Here is an 18,298-nt window from a genome sequence, read left to right as displayed (position 1 = left end):
CCCTGTTTCTGTGCAAACCCCGGGACAGAGGAAGGGGGAGGGCTGTGGGCTGGCACTGACATCCCCTCCCTCCAAATCTGGGGTCCCCAAATCCCACCGGACACCACAGTGCAGCCCGCGGGGTGGGGGGGGGGGACGGACACGGCAGTTTATTGGCACAGCAAGAATCGGGGGCGGGGGCAAAACAAGGGTGGGGGTGATGGGGTGGGAGAGCAGGGGGAGCTCAGCCCTGCAGAGCCCGGGCACAACTCAGCACAGCAGTGACCTGCACCCCGGGGTGCCCCCACCCGACTCCTGTGGGGAGGAGGGGGGGACCAAGGGTGGGAGCAGGGGCACCCCCCGAGGCCGCTCAGGTACCCGCCACTTCGGAGCTCTCCGGAGACGGGTCCTTGGCGGCGGCACAGAGGTGGAAAAGCCCTGGGGGGAGAGAGGAGGCCATGGGGTGCCCTCAGCATGTGTCTGGGCACAGCTCAGCTCTGCAGAGACTGGGCACAGCTCAGCGCAGCAGTGACCAGGCCCCACGGGCGCCGCTACCTGCCGAGCTGGTGAGGACGACAGCGACCCAGCCCAGGATGTAGGACCAGGAGAAGCGCCAGGCGGTGCCCGCCGGCCCCAGGAGGCTCAGCGTGCCGGCCCCGTACACCGCCAGCCCCAGCAGCGCCAGCAGCCCTGTGGGCAGAGGGGACCGGTCAGCGGCACCAGCCGGGCAGGCAGAGACCAGGCACAGCTCAGCACAGCAGTGACCGGGCACAGCTCAGCGCAGCAGAGACGGGGCACAGCCCAGCCCTGCAGAGACCGGGCACAGCTCAGCACAGCAGTGACCAGGCACAGCTCAGCACAGCAGTGACTGGGCACAGCTCAGCCCGGCAGAGACCGGGCACAGCTCAGCACAGCAGTGACTGGGCACAGCTCAGCACAGCAGAGACCGGGCACAGCTCAGCACAGCAGTGACTGGGCACAGCTCAGCCCGGCAGAGATGGGGCACAGCCCAGCCCTGCAGAGACCGGGCACAGCTCAGCGCAGCAGTGACTGGGCACAGCTCAGCCTGGCAGAGACCGGGCACAGCTCAGCACAGCAGTGACTGGGCACAGCTCAGCCCAGCAGAGACCGGGCACAGCTCAGCCCGGCAGTGACCGGGCACAGCTCAGCACAGCAGTGACTGGGCACAGCTCAGCACAGCAGAGACCGGGCACAGCTCAGCGCAGCAGTGACTCTCAGGGGACAGTCCCTGAGGCCCGGGTGCCTCGTCCCGCCCGTCCCCACGTACCAGCCAGGAGCAGGGTGACTCCGGCCACGCGGGCACGCGCCCGCCGGGCAGCGCTGGCCGCGACAGAGAACCCCAGGGCGAGGCCGGCGGCGGCGGTGAACACCGAGAGCAGCATCAGCACCCGCGTGGCCTCCCATAAGGCTGGGGGGGGGGGGCCACACACAGGTTTGGGGGACACTTGGGGGACACAGGGCCCCGGGCGGGTGTACGCCCAGGACACTGTCCCCACACCCTGCCCGCAGAGACCAGGCACAGCTCAGCACAGCGATGTCCCCCTCCCCACGTCCCCCCCCCGGCAGAGGCCAGGCACAACTCAGCACAGCAGTGCCCCCCCCATCCCCATGCCCCCTGCAGAGACTGGGTGCAGCTCAGCACAGCAATGCCCCCCCACTCCACCCCCCCTGCAAAGACCAGGCACAACTCAGCACAGCAATGCCCCCCCCATCCCCACCCCCCCCGCAGAGACCAGGCACAGCTCAGCGCAGCGATGTCCCCCCCACCCCACCCCCCACAGAAGTTGGACACAACTCAGGGCAGCGATGTCCCCCAATTCCTGCTCCTCTCCCCCCTCCCCGGCAGAGGCCAGGCACAACTCAGCACAGCAATGGGCCCCTCCATCCCCACCCCCCCCGCAGAGACCAGGCACAGCTCAGTGCAGTGATGTCCCCCTCCCCACATCCCCCCCCACAGAGACCAGGCACAACTCAGCACAGCAATGGCCCCCCCATCCCCACCCCCCCCCGCAGAGACCAGGCACAGCTCAGCACAGCAATTCCCCCCCCCCCCCCCGCAGAGGCCGGGCGCAGCTCACGTCCCGGGTGCCTACCTGGGGTGCTGGGGTGGGGGTGGCAGTGTCCCCCGAGGCAGCCGCGCCACAGCCCCAGGCTGGCGCTGGCCCCGCTGCCCCCCGCCCCCCCGCGCTGCACCCAGAAGTCGGTGGCGGCAGCGGCCAGGAGCAGCCCCAGGCCAGTGGCCCCGCAGAGCAGCCCCCCGCCTGCCGGCATGGCCCTGCGGGGGGGGGACAGCCTTGGGGACAGCGGGGGACATGGGGGGCCGGGGGGGTGGCAGGGGACAACTTGGGGACGTGTGCTGGACATGGGGGGACCCCGGCGGGCACCTCCCAGGGATGCGGGGGACACCCCTGGGGACATGGGGGGACATGGGGGGGTGGCGGCAGGGGATTCAGGGGACACCCATGGGGACATCTCTGGGGCATATTGGGGGGCCCGGGGGTGGCATCTCTCAGGGACGTGGGGGACAAACTTGGGGACATCTCTGGGGGACATGGGGGGCCCGGGGGCGCAGGGGGCACCCATGGGGACAATGAGGGACACGGGGGGGCCTAGAGGGGCAGTGACAGGGCACTTGGGGGACAGCCATGGGGACACCTCTGAGGGACAGGGGGGGCCCGGGGGTGGCATTTCGCAGGGACGCAGGGGACAATTTTGGGGACATCTCTGGGGGACACGGGGGGGCTCTGGGGGGGCATCTCCCGGGGACACACTTGGGGATATTGGGGGAGATGGGGGGTGGCATCTCCTGGGGATGCAGGGGACACCCTTGGGGACATGGGGGGGACATGGGGGGTGGCATCTCCAGGGGTCCCCCACGGGGACATCTGCAGGGGCTGTCAGTGGAAGCTAATGAAAAGGACATGGGGGGTACCCGGGGGCGGCACCTCGGGGGACACTGGGGCACGCAGGGGACACCGCAGGGGACCCAGGGGTGGGGATGCTGGGGACAGACCCCCTCCCCCCGGGCACCCACCCCCCGCCACTCACCCGCCCTCAGCACCCGCCAGCTGGGTGCCCCATGGCCGCCTGTCCCTCTGTCCCTCTGTCCCGCGGGGGGGGGCCGGGACCCGGGCGCACGTGCCACTGCCATTGTTGGGGACACAATGCGGGGAAGGCTCTGGGTGCTGACACGGCAAAAGCTCCTCCCGGCCGGTGTCCCCTGGGGTGGCACCGGGGGACACACAGAGGGGACACAGCGGGGGCTGTCACCGCGGGCAGGATGCGTCCCCGGGGTGCTGGGGGCCCCGCACCGGGGAAACGGGGGGCAGGGACACCGGGGACACTGGGGACACTGGGGACACAGGTCCGGGGTGGGCTGGGAGCCCCGGGGGATCCAAGGAGATGCTGGGGGGGGGTGTGGGGGGGTGTTGTCCCCTGGTGCCACCCCCCGGGGACACACAAGACATGTGCTGCACACGCGTGTGCACCTGGCAGGCAGGCACGCACAACCCCGGTCACGTGCTGTCATGTGTGCACCCCACCCCCCCCGCCTGTGCACACCCACGTGTGTACACCTGCATGCGCACCCCCCACACACACGCGTGCACACACCCCCACACGCACACAGCCCTTGCACACACACACTCCCGTGCACCCTCGCACATGCACGCACACACGTGCACACTCACACGTGTGCACACACACACACACACACGTGTGCATGGGCACACCCACACCCCCTGTGCGCCCTTGCACACACACGTGCACTCACACACGCGTGCACTCACACGGGTGCTCACACTCACACGCGTGCCCGCGCACACCCACGTGCGCCCCGGGTCACAGCCCGCGGGCCGGCAGCAGCAGCAGCAGCAGGAGGAGGAGGAGGAGGAGGAGGAGGAGGAGGCCGAGGCCGAAGGTCCTGCAGGGGGGGGCCCCGGAGCAGGGGGGGCTGCAGGGGGCACCTGGGGGGGGGAGGGAAACCTCCTCAGGGTCTGCCCCCCGCCCCGACGCCAGGGTGAGGGGCTCCCAGTGACCCCCCCCCGGCCCCGACGCCAGGGTGAGGGGCTCCCGGTGACCCCCCCAGACCCGACGCCAGGGTGAGGGGCTCCCGGTGACCCCCCCAGCCCCGACGCCAGGGTGAGGGGCTCCCGGTGACCCCCCCCCAGCCCCGACGCCAGGGTGAGGGGCTCCCGGTGACCCCCCCAGCCCCGACGCCAGGGTGAGGGGCTCCCGGTGACCCCCCCCCCCAGCCCCGACGCCAGGGTGAGGGGCTCCCACTGACCCCCCCCAGCCCCGACGCCAGGGTGAGGGGCTCCCGGTGACCCCCCCAGCCCCGACGCCAGGGTGAGGGGCTCCCGGTGACCCCCCCCAGCCCCGACGCCAGGGTGAGGGGCTCCCGGTGACCCCCCCCCAGCCCCGACGCCAGGGTGAGGGGCTCCCGGTGACCCCCCCAGCCCCGACGCCAGGGTGAGGGGCTCCCGGTGACCCCCCCCCAGCCCCGACGCCAGGGTGAGGGGCTCCCGGTGACCCCCCCCCGCCCCGACGCCAGGGTGAGGGGCTCCCGGTGACCCCCCCCCGCCCCGACGCCAGGGTGAGGGGCTCCCGGTGACCCCCCCCAGCCCCGACGCCAGGGTGAGGGGCTCCCGGTGACCCCCCCCGGCCCCGACGCCAGGGTGAGGGGCTCCCGGTGACCCCCCCGGCCCCGACGCCAGGGTGAGGGGCTCCCGGTGACCCCCCCGGCCCCGACGCCAGGGTGAGGGGCTCCCGGTGACCCCCCCCCCAGCCCCGACGCCAGGGTGAGGGGCTCCCGGTGACCCCCCCAGCCCTGACGCCAGGGTGAGGGGCTCCCGGTGACCACAGCCCCGACGCCAGGGTGAGGGGCTCCCGGTGACCTCCCCACCAGCCCCGACGCCAGGGTGAGGGGCTCCCGGTGACCCCCCCAGCCCCGACGCCAGGGTGAGGGGCTCCCAGTGACCACCCCCCCCCAGCCCCGACGCCAGGGTGAGGGGCTCCCACTGACCCCCCCCAGCCCCGACGCCAGGGTGAGGGGCTCCCGGTGACCCCCCCAGCCCCGACGCCAGGGTGAGGGGCTCCCGGTGACCCCCCCAGCCCCGACGCCAGGGTGAGGGGCTCCCGGTGACCACAGCCCCGACGCCAGGGTGAGGGGCTCCCGGTGACCCCCCCCCAGCCCTGACGCCAGGCTGAGGGGCTCCCAGTGACCCCCCCCAGTCCCGACACCAGGGTGAGGGGCTCCCGGTGACCCCCCCCCGGCCCCGACGCCAGGGTGAGGGGCTCCCAGTGACCCCCCCCCAGCCCCGACGCCAGGGTGAGGGGCTCCCACTGACACCCCCCAGCCCCGACGCCAGGGTGAGGGGCTCACCGCCGCCGAGCAGCAGCGTCACCTCCCCGCAGGCGCAGTCGTCCTCGCCCAGCAGCAGGCAGCTGTAGGTGCCGGCGTCCTCGCCCCGCAGGTGCCGCAGGACCAGCACCCCAGGGGGGTCCCCGGGGGCCGCCAGCGCGGCGCGGCTGCCGTAGGGTGGGCCGCAGTGGGGGCGGCCACGGCTCCGGCTGCAGACGGCGGCCCCGGCGCCCGCGGGGTCACCCCGAAAGTGCCAGTGCTCGGCCAGCAGCCGGCCCAGGGGGGCACCCGCCACGGGGCACCCCAGGGTGACGCTGGCACCCACCGTGCCGTTGGCCTGCGCCTGGCCCCGGTGGGGGCTGTGGCACAGCCCGCAGCCCCCCGAGGTGTCGCCGCGGCCCGGCTCGCCTGGGGACAACGGGGGCTGTCACCAGCACGGGCACCCACCCGTGGCACAGACATGGGGGGGATCTGGGGGCTGTCACCGTCCCACGGCCACGGGGGACGGTGCTGCGGGACCCTGGGGGCTGTGACCCTCCCACGGCCACGGGGGACGGTGCTGCGGGACCCTGGGGGCTGTGACCCTCCCACGGCCACGGGGGACGGTGCTGCGGGACCCTGGGGACTGTGACCCTCCCACGGCCACGGGGGACGGTGCTGCGGGACCCTGGGGACTGTGACCCTCCCACGGCCACGGGGGACGGTGCTGCGGGACCCTGGGGGCTGTGACCCTCCCACGGCCACGGGGGACGGTGCTGCGGGACCCTGGGGGCTGTGACCCTCCCACGGCATGGGGTGGGGACTCGCCACCGCGGGGCACTCGGGGACCGCCACCGCCACAGCCCGGGGGCAGGACGGGGACAGGGATGGGGACAGGGACTTCTCCTCCCCCAGCCCCGAGCTCCGCCGTCTCCCGCAGCCCCCCAGCACCCCCCGGAACCCCCCGGAACCCCTGCACCCTCCCAGAGCCCCCCAGACCCCTTGGACCCCCCAGCACCCTCTCCACCCCCCGGACCCCCAGCACCCCCAGCACCTCCCGCACCCCTAAAACCCCCCAGCACCCACTGCACCCCCCAACACTTTCTTGCCCCCCAGCACCCTTTGCACCCCTAGAACCCCCCTGCACCTCTTGGACCCCCAGCACTTCCCGCCCCCCCCAACACCTCCTTGCCCCCTCCGCCCCCCCCAGCGCCCTTTGCACCCCCCGGCCCCCCCGAGCAGCACCCACCGGGGGGCAGCAGGGCCGGGCCCAGCCCCAGGGGCAGCAGCAGCACCCACATCTCCGGGCGGTGGCTGCGGGGGGGCGGGACGGGGCGGGGGCCGGGGCGGGCGGGGGCGGCACCGAGGGCGTTGGGGGACACACACACACACACCACTGGACACACCACCCACCCCCCCCCGTCCCGGGGCTGGCGGGGTCTCCCCGGGGTCGCCCCACGCCCCTCACGCCGGGGAGCCCCGGGGGAGACCCCGCCAGTCCCGGGGCGGGCAAATAGGGACCCCCCCCCCACCCCCCCAAAAGAGGGACGGATCCAGCGACGTGGCGGGCGGCGCCTTCCCGGTATCCGCCTTGGTGACCCCCAAAGGCACCCGCCGCGTCCCCCCCAAATCCCCGGTGTTGTCACCTCCCTTGTCACAGCGGCTCTGGCGCCGGGGGGGTCATTGTCACCCCTGTGTCCCAGCCAGGGGGTCACCATCACCCCCCTGTCCTGCCCGGGGGGGGGCACTGCCACCCCTGTGTCCCACTGCTGTCCCCACCACCGGAGGATGCTCGGGGGGTGGTCCAGGGTGTCACTGTCACCCTTGTGTCTCGCTCAGGGGGTCACTGTCACCCCCATGTCCCACTGCTGCCCCCCCCTTTCCCCCCCATGCACCGAATCCATCAGGGCTCAGCACGGAGGAAGGGGGCTGCTTGCCGGGGGCACCCGAACCCCTAAACCACCACATCAACCCCCCCAATCCTCACCGGCCCTGAAGGTGCTGCCCCCCTGACTCCCCCCGCCCCCACCCCCCCCGGCTGCCCTCCCCTCCCCTTCCCAGCTTGGAGCAGGAAAGGGACCCCCCCGGGACACCCGCCGAGGGTCAGGTGCCAGCACCCACGGCGTGGGGTGGGGGGGGGACCGGACGTTCCCACCCACTGCGGGGAAACCACGCCTGGAGGCTGAGCGTCACCTCAGGCCCTTTATTGGGCGGGGGGGGGGGGGGGGGGGAGCCCCAGGGGGACCCCTCCATCCCGAACCCCCCCCCTTTTCCTGGCCCCGCCTCAGTCCTCCAGGTTGCGGAAAGCCGCCTGCATCTCCTCGTTGAGCTGGGCGAAGGCTGCCGTGATGTTGGCTTCGCCGTCCTTCACCGGGTCCTGGGGACACGTGGGACACGGCGGCATCACCCCACCCCCCCCCGGCATCGATGGGTGTCACAGCTCCCCCCCCCCCCCCCCCGACACCCACCTTGAACTTCATGGCGCTCAGCTTGTAGAGGATGTCCCCCAGGCTCTCGCGGATGGTGGCCCAGGTGACGCGCCGCTCGCCCGGCGCGGTGGCCTCCACGGCGTGCCGCGCCAGCTCGTAGAAGGTGACCATGTTGTGCAGCATCCCCACCGTCTTGTAGAAGGGGCAGAACCTGGGGGGCTGGGGGGGTCAGAACCTGGGGGGTTGGGGGCCGGGGGGCGGCGGGGGTGGCGGGGGTACCTGTCGTAGGAGGAGTAGCCGTTCTGCTGGAGGAAGTCGTCCTTGAGGAGCTTCGCCACCTCCAGCGTCACCTTGTCGGCCTCGGCGAGGGACGCCTGCGGGGGCAGGTCTGGGGTGTCCCGATCCCCACCCCATTCCATATCCCCCGTCCCCATCCCATCACAGCAACACAGACCGGTTTGGGGTGGGAGAGCCCTCAAAGCCCCCCCAGTGCCCCCCCCTGCCCCGGGCAGGGCCCCCTTCCCCCAGCCCAGGGGGCTCCCAGCCCCATCCAACCTGGCCTTGTCCCCACCATGTCCCCACCCACATCCTCCACACCCCCATCTCCATCCCACACCCCTTGTCCCGTATCCCGTACCCCATATCCCCATCCTCATCCCCAGTATGATTCCATCCATATCCCACATCCCATCACCCCCCCATCCTATACCCCGTATCTCCATCCCCATCTCACATTCCCATCCCATCCTCATCCCTGTCCCTACCACAATTCCATCCCCCCTCCCCCACCCCATCTCCCCATCCCACATCCCACGTCCCCCATCCCCACCCCACCTCCCCGCCCCATGTCCCACCTCCACAATCCTGTATCCCCCGGCGCATCCCCACCCCATCTCCCCCATCCCATACCCCCATCCCCATTCGATCTCCCCCGTTCCCACCTCCTCATCATGTCCCATCTCCTCCACGATCCGATCCCATTCCACCCCCATCCCATCTCCCCACCCCCATCCCATCTCCCCCGTCCCAATCCCGTACCCCCCATCCCATCCCCACCTTGCCGACCAGCTGGACGATCTCGGCCAGCTCCTCTTCCTCCTGCAGGATCTCCCTGGCCCGGCGGCGCAGGGCGGGGAACTCGGGGTGCAGCCCCTCGTAGTGGGGCTCCAGCGCCCGCAGGTACCGGCTGTAGCTGATCAGCCAGTTGACCGACGGGAAGTGCTTGCGCTGCGCCAGCTTCTTGTCCAGCCCCCAAAAAACCTGGGGGGGGGGGGTGTGGGGGGACGGGACACGTGGGGTGGGGGGACCGGGGGCGTGCCGCGCTGGGATGGGGGGTCCCCGCCGCGCCCCGCTCACCTGCACGATGCCCAGCGTGGCTGAGGTGACGGGGTCCGAGAAGTCCCCTCCTGGCGGGGACACGCTGCGGGGGACAGTGTGGGAGGGGGGGGGTTACCAGGGTGGGGGTCCCCGCTGCTGCCACCCCCCCTCCCCGAGACCCCCCCCAAACTCACGCGCCCACGATGCTGACGCTGCCCTCGCGGGCGGGGGAGCCCAGGCAGCGCGCTCGCCCCGCGCGCTCGTAGAAAGAGGCCAAGCGCGCGCCCAGGTACGCCGGGTAGCCGCTGTCTGCGGGGAGCGCGGCGTCACCGGGGGGGATGGAGCCCCTCACCGCGGCCTCGGGGCAAAGGGGGGGGGGTCCGTGTGTGTCCCCTCCTCCCCAAAACCCCAGGGTGGGGGCTCACCCGCCGGCATCTCGGCCAAGCGCCCTGAGATCTCGCGCAGCGCCTCGGCCCAGCGGGACGTGGAGTCGGCCATCATGCTGACGTGGTGGCCCATGTCGCGGAAGTACTCGGCGAGCGTGATGCCTGTGCCGGCGGCACGCGGCTCGCACGCTCGGGGCACGCGGCTCGCACGCTCGGGGCACGCGGCTCACACACTCGGGGCACGTGGCTCGCACGCTCGGGGCACGCGGCCCACACGCTCGGGGCACGCAGCTCACACGCTCGGGGCACGTGGGTCACGCGCTCAGGGCACACGGCTCACGCTCAGGGCACACAGCTCGCACGCTCGGGGCCACGTGGCTCGGGGGCACGGGTGGCCTCGTGGAGTGTGCACGCGCGCGTGGGCGCTCACTCACGCCTGCCCCTGTTCACTCACACGTGCCCACGCGCGCCCACACGCGCCTACGCGCACTCGCGTGTGCACATGCTTGCTCACACCTGTCCACGCTTGCTCACACGTGCCCACATGCACTCCCAGGCATGCACTTACTCGCACATGCCCACTCACACTCACATGCGTGCACACTCACACACGCGTGCCCGCGCGCGCCCACCGGTGTAGATGGAGGCTTCGCGAGCAGCCACCGGCATGTTGGAGGTGTTGGCCACCAGCGTCGTGCGCTTCATGATGGTCTCCGTCCTCCCGTCCGCCTCCATGGTGAGCTGGGGACGGCATCACCCTCACCGTCACCACCGCCACCGCCCAGCCCCGCGGCGCCCGGCTGGCTGCCACCCCCGCCGTGTCACCCGTCCCCACCTCGGGGAAGTCCCGCAGGACCTCGGACATCTCGTTGCCGCGCTCGCCGCAGCCCACGTAGACGATGACGTCGCTGTTGGAGTACTTGGACAGGGACTGGGAGATGACGGTTTTGCCGCAGCCGAAGGCGCCCGGGATGGCCGTGGTGCCGCCCTGCACGCACCTGGGGACGGGGACACGCGGGGACGGCCCGCAGCGCTGGCTGCGGAGGGGGGACGGTCTCCCCACACCCCCCCGCCACGTCCCCACGGAGGCAGGAGGGACCCTCGTCCCTGTCACTGTCCCTTGTCCCTCCTGGGGACTGCTGGGTTGATGTGTGACCCCCCAGTGCCACCTCCAGCCCCCCCACTGTCCCCTTTTTCCCTGGCAGGGATGTGCCCACGCCTGTCCTTGTTCCCATCCCCAATCCCATTTCTGTCCCCATCACTGTCCCTGGCCCCCATCCTTGGCCCCCACCCTTGGCCCTTATTCCACCTCCAGCCCTATCCCCACTTCTGTCCCTGTCCTCCATTGCCATCCACTGTCCCCAAACATGTCCTTGTCCCCAACCCCATCCCTGTTCCCCATCTATAACTCTGTCCCCATCACTGTCCCCGCTCCCTGTCCCCAGTCCCCATCTCCAGCTCTATCACCATCCCCATTCTTGTCCCCATCTCCAGCTCTATCACCATCCCCATTCTTGTCCCCATCACTGTCCCTGTCCCCCCTCCCTGTCCCCATCCCTAGCTTTGTCCACTCTCCATCCCCAATTCTGTCCCCATCCCTGTCCCTTCACCAGTCCCTGTCCCCCATCTCTGTCCCTGTCCCCCCTCCCCGTCCCTAGCTTTGTCCACTCCCCATCCCCAATTCTGTCCCCATCCCTGTCCCTTCACCAGTCCCTAGTCCCTATCCCTCATTGCCTGACCCTGTCCCCGTCCCCCATGTCTGTCCCTGTCCCCCCTCCCCGTCCCCATCCCTAGCTTTGTCCACTCCCCATCCCCAATTCTGTCCCCATCCCTCATTGCCTGACCCTGTCCCCCATCTCTGTCCCTGTCCCCCATGTCCGTCCCTGTCCCCCCTCCCTGTCCCCATCCCTAGCTTTGTCCACTCCCCATCCCTAATTCTGTCCCCATCCCTGTCCCCATCCCTCATTGCCTGTCCCTGTCCCCCCTCCCTGTCTTTGTCCACTCTCCATCCCTGTCCCCCATGACTGACCCCGTCCCCATCCCCGCCCCTGTCCCCAGTCCCCGTCCCCGTCCCCGTCTCCCACCCCGGTCCCTACGGGAAGAGGGCGTCCAGCACCCGCTGGCCCGTCAGCAGCGGGTGATTCGCCGGCAGCTTCTCGGCCACGGGCCGGGTCTGTCTCACCGGCCAGACCTGCAGCATGGTGAGGGGCTCCGCGCTGCCCTGGAACTCCAGCTCCAGCACCACGTCCTGCGGGGACAGGGGGGACGGGCAGCGGGGACAGGGGGGACCCCGCCACCCCCCGCCCCGCCACCCACCCCCCGCCCTCACCGAGACACTGTAGTGCCCGGGGGGAGCGATGTAGGTGACGGTGCCCCGGCTGCGCGGCGGCACCATGATCTTGTGCTGGATGAGAGAGTTCTCGGCCACCGTCCCGTAGATGTCACCGCCGGTGACGTGGCTCCCGACCTGCCGGGGGGGGCCGTGAGGACGCGGGACCCCAACGGGGATGGGCTGCGTCCCCTCCGGGGGTGCTGGGCGACAAGGGGTGTCCCCCCCGTCCCCAGGAGGCACACGGGGACACGCACCCGCACGTCCTTGCTGGGGACGAAGTCCCAGGAGAGGTGGCGCGGCAGCGCGGGGACGCTGGCGCCCCGCGGGATGTAGATGCTGCGGGTGAGCTGGGCGATGTCCCGCAGCGGGCGCTGGATCCCGTCAAAGATGGAGCCCAGGATGCCGGGTCCCAGCTCCACCGAGAGCGGCTTCCCCGTGCGCAGCACCGGGTCCCCCACCCGCACCCCCGCTGCCCCCGCGCTCAGGAAAGGCCACCGGCGAGATGGGGACAGGGAGGGGACGGGGGAGGCAGGACAGGGGGACGGGGAGGGGACGGAGGGAACAGGACAGGGTGGGGAGGACACTGGAGGGGCAGGGAAGGATGGGGGACGGGGGGGCAGGGGACACAGGACAGGGGGACAGGGAGGGGACAAGGTGGGACACCAGAGGGGCAGGAAAATATGGGAGGACAGGGCAGGATGGGGACGGGGGGGGACATCAGACGGGCAGAAAAATATGGTGGCTGGGGGGGCTGAGGGGGACAGGGGAGACAGGACAGGGGCACAGGGAGGGAACAGAGGAGCTGGCGGGGACAGGGCAGGATGGGAGGGGGGGGCACCGGGGGGGCAGGAAAAAATGGGGGGGCAGGGCAGGATGGGGGACACGGATGCTGGGGGGGAGAGGAGAGACAGGACAGGGCAGGATGGGGGACAGGGGGGACACCAGAGGCGCAGGAAAATATGGGGGGTTAGGGGGCTGAGGGGGACAGGGAGGGGACAGGGGTGCTGGGGGGGTCAGGATGGGGGGACAAGGCAGGACAGGAGGACGGGGGGTGGGAACAGGGTGGGCAGGACAAGGGGACAGCAGGGACAGGAGGGGGGGACGGGGGTAAGCAGGGAGGGGGACGGGAGGGAGGGAAGGGCAGGACGGGGAGATGGGGGGGGGGACGGGGGGGCAGGATACACGTCTCCTCGTAGACCTGGAGCGTGGCCGTGTCCCCCTCCAGCCGGATGATCTCCCCCACCAGCTCCGCGTGCCCCACGCGCACCAGCTCGTACATGGCCGCCCCCGCCATGCGGGTGGCCGTCACCACTGCGGGGGGGACACGCCGCCGTCACCCCCGGCCCCAGACACGGGGGGGGCTCCCCCAGACCCGACTCGGGGCCAGGGAGACCGGGGGGGGCCCCCCCACCCCGTACCGGGCCCCGAGACACCGTGGACGCAGCCCAGCAGACTCTCCTGCTCAGCCCCCTCCATGGCCCCCCCACGGCCCCGCCGGCCCCCCCGTTATATGGGGAACCGTGGGTGGGGGCTGTGTACAGTCAACAACGGCCGCCCCCGCCCCCTCCCGCGCCACCCCAAGGCACCAGAACGCACCGGTACGCACCGGCTGGCACCCGCCCTGTGCAGGGTGGCGGTGTCACCCCCGCCCCCCCCCCCGTCCCTGCCTTTCGGGGTGTCCCCACCCCCACGCTGGGGTCTCCCCGAAGCACTGAAGGCACTGGGGGGGGCGGGGTGTGGGCCCCCCATGAGCTGCGATCCCACGGGTGACAGGGGGGGACCGCCTCCCCCCCCCCCCCCACGGAAGCACCGCAGATTTTGGTGGCCAGAGCAAGAAAACAGCGGCCGAGAGTAACCTGGTGCCACCTGCCCCCCCCCCCCCGCAACACCCCCAAAGTGCCACCTCCCCCGGGGACAGGGGGACCAGTGGCACTGGGGCACCCCGTGGTGAGCTGAGCTGGGGGAACTGCCCCCCCGCCACCGCGGGGCTGTACCCCACTTGTCCCGCGACCCCCTACCCCCCCCCCCCCCGCAAAGTCCCACAGCCTGGGAAGCGGCAGCCACCCTCAGAAAAAAAAAAAAACAAAACACAAATATTTATTTAACAAAAAAGCACGGGAGGCGCAGCAGTAAATAGCGGCGGGGGGGCTCTAGGAGACCAGGACGCCGGCGGAGCCGCCCTTGGCCCCCGCCCCCTCGGGCCCCTCCTTGGGGGGCTGCTTGGGGTCGTCCTCCCCCACCAAGCGAATGTTGTGCTTCTCCCGAAACTCGTTCAGCTCTCGGCCCTTCGCCTGCAGCTGCTGGTTCAGCGTCTCGATGATTTTGCTGAGCTGGGGGGGGGGGGGGGGGGGATGTGGAAAACAGACCTAAACCCCCGGAGCAGGGAGGGGGGGGCGGGGGGGTCCCTCACCTGCTCCCTGTTGCTCTCCAGCGCCGGCAGCACCTCCTTCACGGTTCGCTCCACCAAGATGCCGCCCACCATGCGGTAACATTTCCGCGTGGGATCCACCTCCCGCAGCGTCTCGATCACCAGGCTGGGGGGGCAGAGGAGGGTGAGCGCCGAGGGGCCCCCCCGGCCCCCCCCCCCACCGCCCCCCCCCACCTGTGCTCGTTCAGCTCCAGCTCCAGCTCGGCCGCCTTCGAGGCCAGGCCCCGCTGCTCCTGCCGCAGCCGGTTGAACCGGGACACGACCTGCGGGGACACGCGCGGTGACGGGGCTGCGACCCCCTCCCCCGGTGCCCGCCCCCCCCCCCCCCCCCCCCGCACCTGCTCCGCCGTCAGCGCTTTCCCCCCGGGCGCGGCCGCCGCCCGACCCTTCGCGCTGTCCGCCATCTTCGCCCCCCCCCCCCCCCCACCTCCTGCCCCTTCCCCACGCCGCGGGACACGCCCCTTCCGCCGCGGACCGGAAGCGCGGGCGGGGCCCGGGCGGGCTGTTCTGGGTCGATGGCAGCGGCGCCATCTTTGTTGCGGGCGCGACTGGGGGGGGGACTTTGCCCGCTCCCCCTCCGGGCATGTACGGGCCGGGGGGGTGGGATTTGGGGCACATCGGGCCGTGAAGGGTGGGGATAATAGGGCCTGGGGGCAGGTGGGCGGGCTGCCGGGGGGCCGGGCTCGGGCGCTTGGGGGTGCCTGGGGCAGTTTGGGGGGTGCTGGGGCAGTTTGGGGGTCCTGGGACAGAGCTGGGGCAGTTTGGGGGGTGCTGGGGCAGTTTGGGGGTCCTGGGACAGAGCTGGGGCAGTTTGGGGGGTGCTGGGACAGAGCTGGGGCAGTTTGGGGGGTGCTGGGGCAGTTTGGGGGGTGCTGGGACAGAGCTGGGGCAGTTTGGGGGGTGCTGGGGCAGTTTGGGGGCCCTGGGACAGAGCTGGGGCAGTTTGGGGGGCCCTGGGGCAGTTTGGGGGTCCTGGGACAGAGCTGGGGCAGTTTGGGGGGTGCTGGGGCAGTTTGGGGGCCTTGGAACAGAGCTGGGGCAGTTTGGGGGGTGCTGGGACAGTTTGGGGGGTGCTGGGACAGAGCTGGGGCAGTTTGGGGGGTGCTGGGGCAGTTTGGGGGGTGCTGGGACAGAGCTGGGGCAGTTTGGGGGGCCCTGGGGCAGTTTGGGGGTCCTGGGACAGAGCTGGGGCAGTTTGGGGGGTGCTGGGGCAGTTTGGGGGCCCTGGGACAGAGCTGGGGCAGTTTGGGGGGTGCTGGGGCAGTTTGGGGGTCCTGGGACAGAGCTGGGGCAGTTTGGGGGGCCCTGGGGCAGTTTGGGGGTCCTGGGACAGAGCTGGGGCAGTTTGGGGGGCCCTGGGGCAGTTTGGGGGTCCTGGGACAGAGCTGGGGCAGTTTGGGGGGTGCTGGGGCAGTTTGGGGGGTGCTGGGACAGAGCTGGGGCAGTTTGGGGGGTGCTGGGGCAGTTTGGGGGGTGCTGGGACAGAGCTGGGGGGTGCTGGGACAGAGCTGGGGCAGTTTGGGGGGTGCTGGGGCAGTTTGGGGGGTGCTGGGACAGAGCTGGGGCAGTTTGGGGGGTGCTGGGACAGTTTGGGGGCCCTGGGACAGAGCTGGGGCAGTTTGGGGGGTGCTGGGACAGTTTGGGGGCCCTGGGACAGAGCTGGGGCAGTTTGGGGGCCCTGGGACAGAGCTGGGGCAGTTTGGGGGGTATGGGGTCAGTTTGGGGGAGTGTTGGGTCTGTTTGGGGGCCCTGGGGCGGTTTGTGGGGTGCTGGGGGGGGGGCTGGTGCCATCCCCTTGGCTGTCGGGGCTGTGTAACCCCCCCCGGCACAGGGTCTGGCAGCAGCCGTGACACCCCCTTCCCCCCCCCCCCCCCAGGCTGAGCGCGGTGCCCCGGGCCCTGCTGCGCTGCCGCCCGCTCCCCGCGCCCGCCCGCACCCCGAGACGCCGGCACAGCGCCGGTGCCGCGGGCCCCCCCCGACGCTGGTGCCCCCCACCTGCCCCGCACCCCATGGCGGGTCCCGGGGGGCTGAAGCCGCTGGTGGCCGTGGGCCAGGTCACCTCCACGCCCGACAAGGAGCTGAACTTCGCCACCTGCGCCGGGCTGGTGCGGGAGGCGGCGCAGCGCGGCGCCTGCCTCGTCTTCCTCCCCGAGGGCTTCGACTACATCGGCTCCGACCCGGCGCAGACCCTCCGCCTGTCCGAGGGGCTGGACGGGGACCTCATGGGACGCTACACCGAGCTGGCCAGGTACCAGTGGTGACCCCCACCCGCCCCCCAGCACCCCCGGCGGGACGGAGCCGGAGCCGGGGTGACCCAGGGTCCCCCGTCCCCAGGGAGTGCGGCGTGTGGCTGTCCCTGGGCGGCTTCCACGAGCGCGGCCAGGACTGGCCGACCACGCAGCGCATCTACAACTGCCACGTGCTGCTGGACCCCTCAGGTGAGAGCCCCCAGCCCCGACCGGGGGAGTCCCCCCGGCCCCATGGACGCCCCCCCCCCATCCCACACCCTCTCGTCCCCAGGTAAACTGGTGGCCGCCTACAGAAAGACCCACCTGTGTGACGTGGAGCTGCCAGGACGCGCTGTCATGAAGGAGAGCAGCTTCACCAACCCCGGCGCCGAGATCGTGCCCCCCATCAGCACGCCGGCGGGGAAGGTACGGGACGGATGGGGACCTCCAGGGTCCCCCAACCTCTGCCCCCCGGCGCCCTGTCCTCGCTGACGTCCCCTCCTCGTCCCCGCCAGCTCGGCCTCTCCATCTGCTACGACCTGCGCTTCCCCGAGATCTCGCTGGCGCTGCGGCGTGCCGGCGCCGAGATCCTCACCTACCCCTCGGCCTTCACCGTCCCCACGGGCTCGGCGCACTGGGAGGTGAGCTCAGCACCCCCCAGCACCTCCAGCCTCTGCCCCTCGCCCCCACGGGGCTGGGGACGTGCCGGGGAGGGCTGAGCCCTCACCCCAATCCAGCAGGGAGCGAGCGGGGATAAATCCTCCAGCCACGGGGGGAAAATTTAAGACACAAAGCCTCTTTTTCTGGGTATTTCCGCGCTGTGGTGCCCCCCCCCACCCCCCCGTCCCCCCGCAGGTGCTGCTGCGGGCCCGGGCCATCGAGAGCCAGTGCTACGTGGCGGCGGCTGCCCAAACCGGGATGAACCACGAGCGCCGGACGTCCTACGGCCACGCGCTGGTGGTGGACCCCTGGGGCGCCGTGGTGGCCCAGTGCCGCGAGGGAACGGGGCTCTGCTACGCCGAGATCGACCTCGAGTACCTGCGCCGCGTCCGCCGGGAGGTCCCGGTGCACGGCCACCGCCGGCCCGACCTCTACGGCACCGTGGGGCTGGCGCCGGCGCCCTGAGCCCCTCCCCGCTGCCGTGAAAGCCAGAGCGGGGCCAAATCTGCTCTGTTTCAGACCGTTTCTCGCCAAAACGCGGCAGCAGGATGGGCTCAGGGCTCCCTGTGCCACAGCCAGGTGTGTCCCCCCCACCTTTTTTCCCCCCAGGGTGCCCCCCTCCCACTGCTGGGGGGGTCGGGGTGCCCCCCAGCCCAGGCAGGGTCGGAAGGAAGGAGCCAGGCGCTGCGGTAGATGTTTATTTCAAGAAACCCGAAAGCTACACAGGGAATATGACCATTATATTGAAGTTTAAAAAATACAGAAGTCACAGAAATTACACCAAGTTGTGCCAGAATCGTCCGTAAGCAGGGGGGGGTGGGGGGTGGGCCGCGTGCCCCCGGGGGGCGGGGGGCCCCACACGCACCACAAGTCCCAGGGGGCTGCCCCCCACCCGGGAGGCAGCCAAGCAGGGACAGGGAAAGAAAAACCACAAAACCAGGATGAAGCTGGAAAAAAACCCCACCCCCACCCCAGGGACCCGTAGGCAGCAGGTTGGGGGGGGGACGGGACACAGACGGCCATTTGGGGGGCTCTGCGGGGACAGGGAGCCAGGGCGTGGGCTGGGTGGCCCCGGGCGAGGAGCGCGGGCTGGCGGCCCCCCCCCAGGGCGAGCAGGCAGAGGCTGGGCTGCCTGCTGCCAGCAACAGGCACAGCCCCGCGCCCCGACCTGCCCCGG

At 71.6% G+C, this 18,298-nt stretch overlaps 4 protein-coding genes across 7 annotated transcripts; 1 reads left to right on the top strand and 3 right to left on the bottom strand.

The window, feature by feature from the left end:
* Nucleotides 1-129: 129 nt before the first annotated feature.
* Nucleotides 130-5,587, bottom strand: LOC116959009 (lens fiber membrane intrinsic protein-like). 4 transcript variants are annotated; one of them, XM_042785630.1, is made up of 7 exons: nt 5,384-5,587; nt 3,807-3,965; nt 3,049-3,144; nt 2,094-2,275; nt 1,268-1,408; nt 535-669; nt 130-417 (listed from the first exon to the last, which is right to left on the bottom strand). In XM_042785630.1, the coding sequence occupies exons 4-7, from the start codon at nt 2,269-2,271 to the stop codon at nt 350-352; spliced, it is 522 nt and encodes a 173-aa protein (XP_042641564.1). In that variant the 5' UTR covers nt 2,272-2,275; nt 3,049-3,144; nt 3,807-3,965; nt 5,384-5,587; the 3' UTR covers nt 130-349. The 4 variants fall into 4 exon arrangements, with proteins under 4 accessions (XP_042641564.1, XP_042641562.1, XP_042641561.1 ...); XM_042785628.1 differs by lacking the exons at nt 2,094-2,275; nt 3,807-3,965; nt 5,384-5,587 and having other exon boundaries at nt 3,049-3,586; XM_042785627.1 differs by lacking the exons at nt 3,049-3,144; nt 3,807-3,965; nt 5,384-5,587 and having other exon boundaries at nt 2,094-2,726.
* A 1,946-nt stretch (nt 5,588-7,533) lies between these two features.
* On the bottom strand, nt 7,534-13,281 carry LOC116962201 (V-type proton ATPase catalytic subunit A-like). The gene is made up of 14 exons (XM_042784919.1): nt 13,224-13,281; nt 12,988-13,116; nt 12,060-12,274; nt 11,803-11,940; nt 11,570-11,721; nt 10,309-10,471; nt 10,106-10,214; nt 9,513-9,635; nt 9,282-9,396; nt 9,127-9,190; nt 8,827-9,030; nt 8,050-8,144; nt 7,810-7,981; nt 7,534-7,718 (listed from the first exon to the last, which is right to left on the bottom strand). Exons 1-14 carry the CDS (start codon nt 13,279-13,281, stop codon nt 7,626-7,628), a joined length of 1,830 nt encoding a protein of 609 aa, XP_042640853.1. The 3' UTR covers nt 7,534-7,625.
* Nucleotides 13,282-13,871: 590 nt separating this feature from the next.
* LOC122152587 (prefoldin subunit 2-like) lies at nt 13,872-14,662 on the bottom strand. The gene is made up of 4 exons (XM_042785261.1): nt 14,572-14,662; nt 14,408-14,496; nt 14,216-14,339; nt 13,872-14,135 (listed from the first exon to the last, which is right to left on the bottom strand). The coding sequence occupies exons 1-4, from the start codon at nt 14,635-14,637 to the stop codon at nt 13,956-13,958; spliced, it is 459 nt and encodes a 152-aa protein (XP_042641195.1). The 5' UTR covers nt 14,638-14,662; the 3' UTR covers nt 13,872-13,955.
* Nucleotides 14,663-14,715: 53 nt separating this feature from the next.
* On the top strand, nt 14,716-17,700 carry LOC116962202 (deaminated glutathione amidase). The gene is made up of 6 exons (XM_042785259.1): nt 14,716-14,818; nt 16,110-16,481; nt 16,568-16,671; nt 16,754-16,887; nt 16,977-17,102; nt 17,317-17,700. Coding segments are annotated over exons 1-6 (1,008 nt in total). The 5' UTR covers nt 14,716-14,816; the 3' UTR covers nt 17,587-17,700.
* The last annotated feature ends 598 nt before the right edge of the window (nt 17,701-18,298 follow it).

Source organism: Tyto alba, unplaced genomic scaffold (genome assembly GCF_018691265.1).
Source record: "Tyto alba isolate M040663 unplaced genomic scaffold, T.alba_DEE_v4.0 Super-Scaffold_8, whole genome shotgun sequence".
Classification (NCBI taxonomy): Eukaryota; Metazoa; Chordata; class Aves; order Strigiformes; family Tytonidae; genus Tyto; species Tyto alba.
This window is presented reverse-complemented; position numbering and strand designations above follow the sequence as displayed.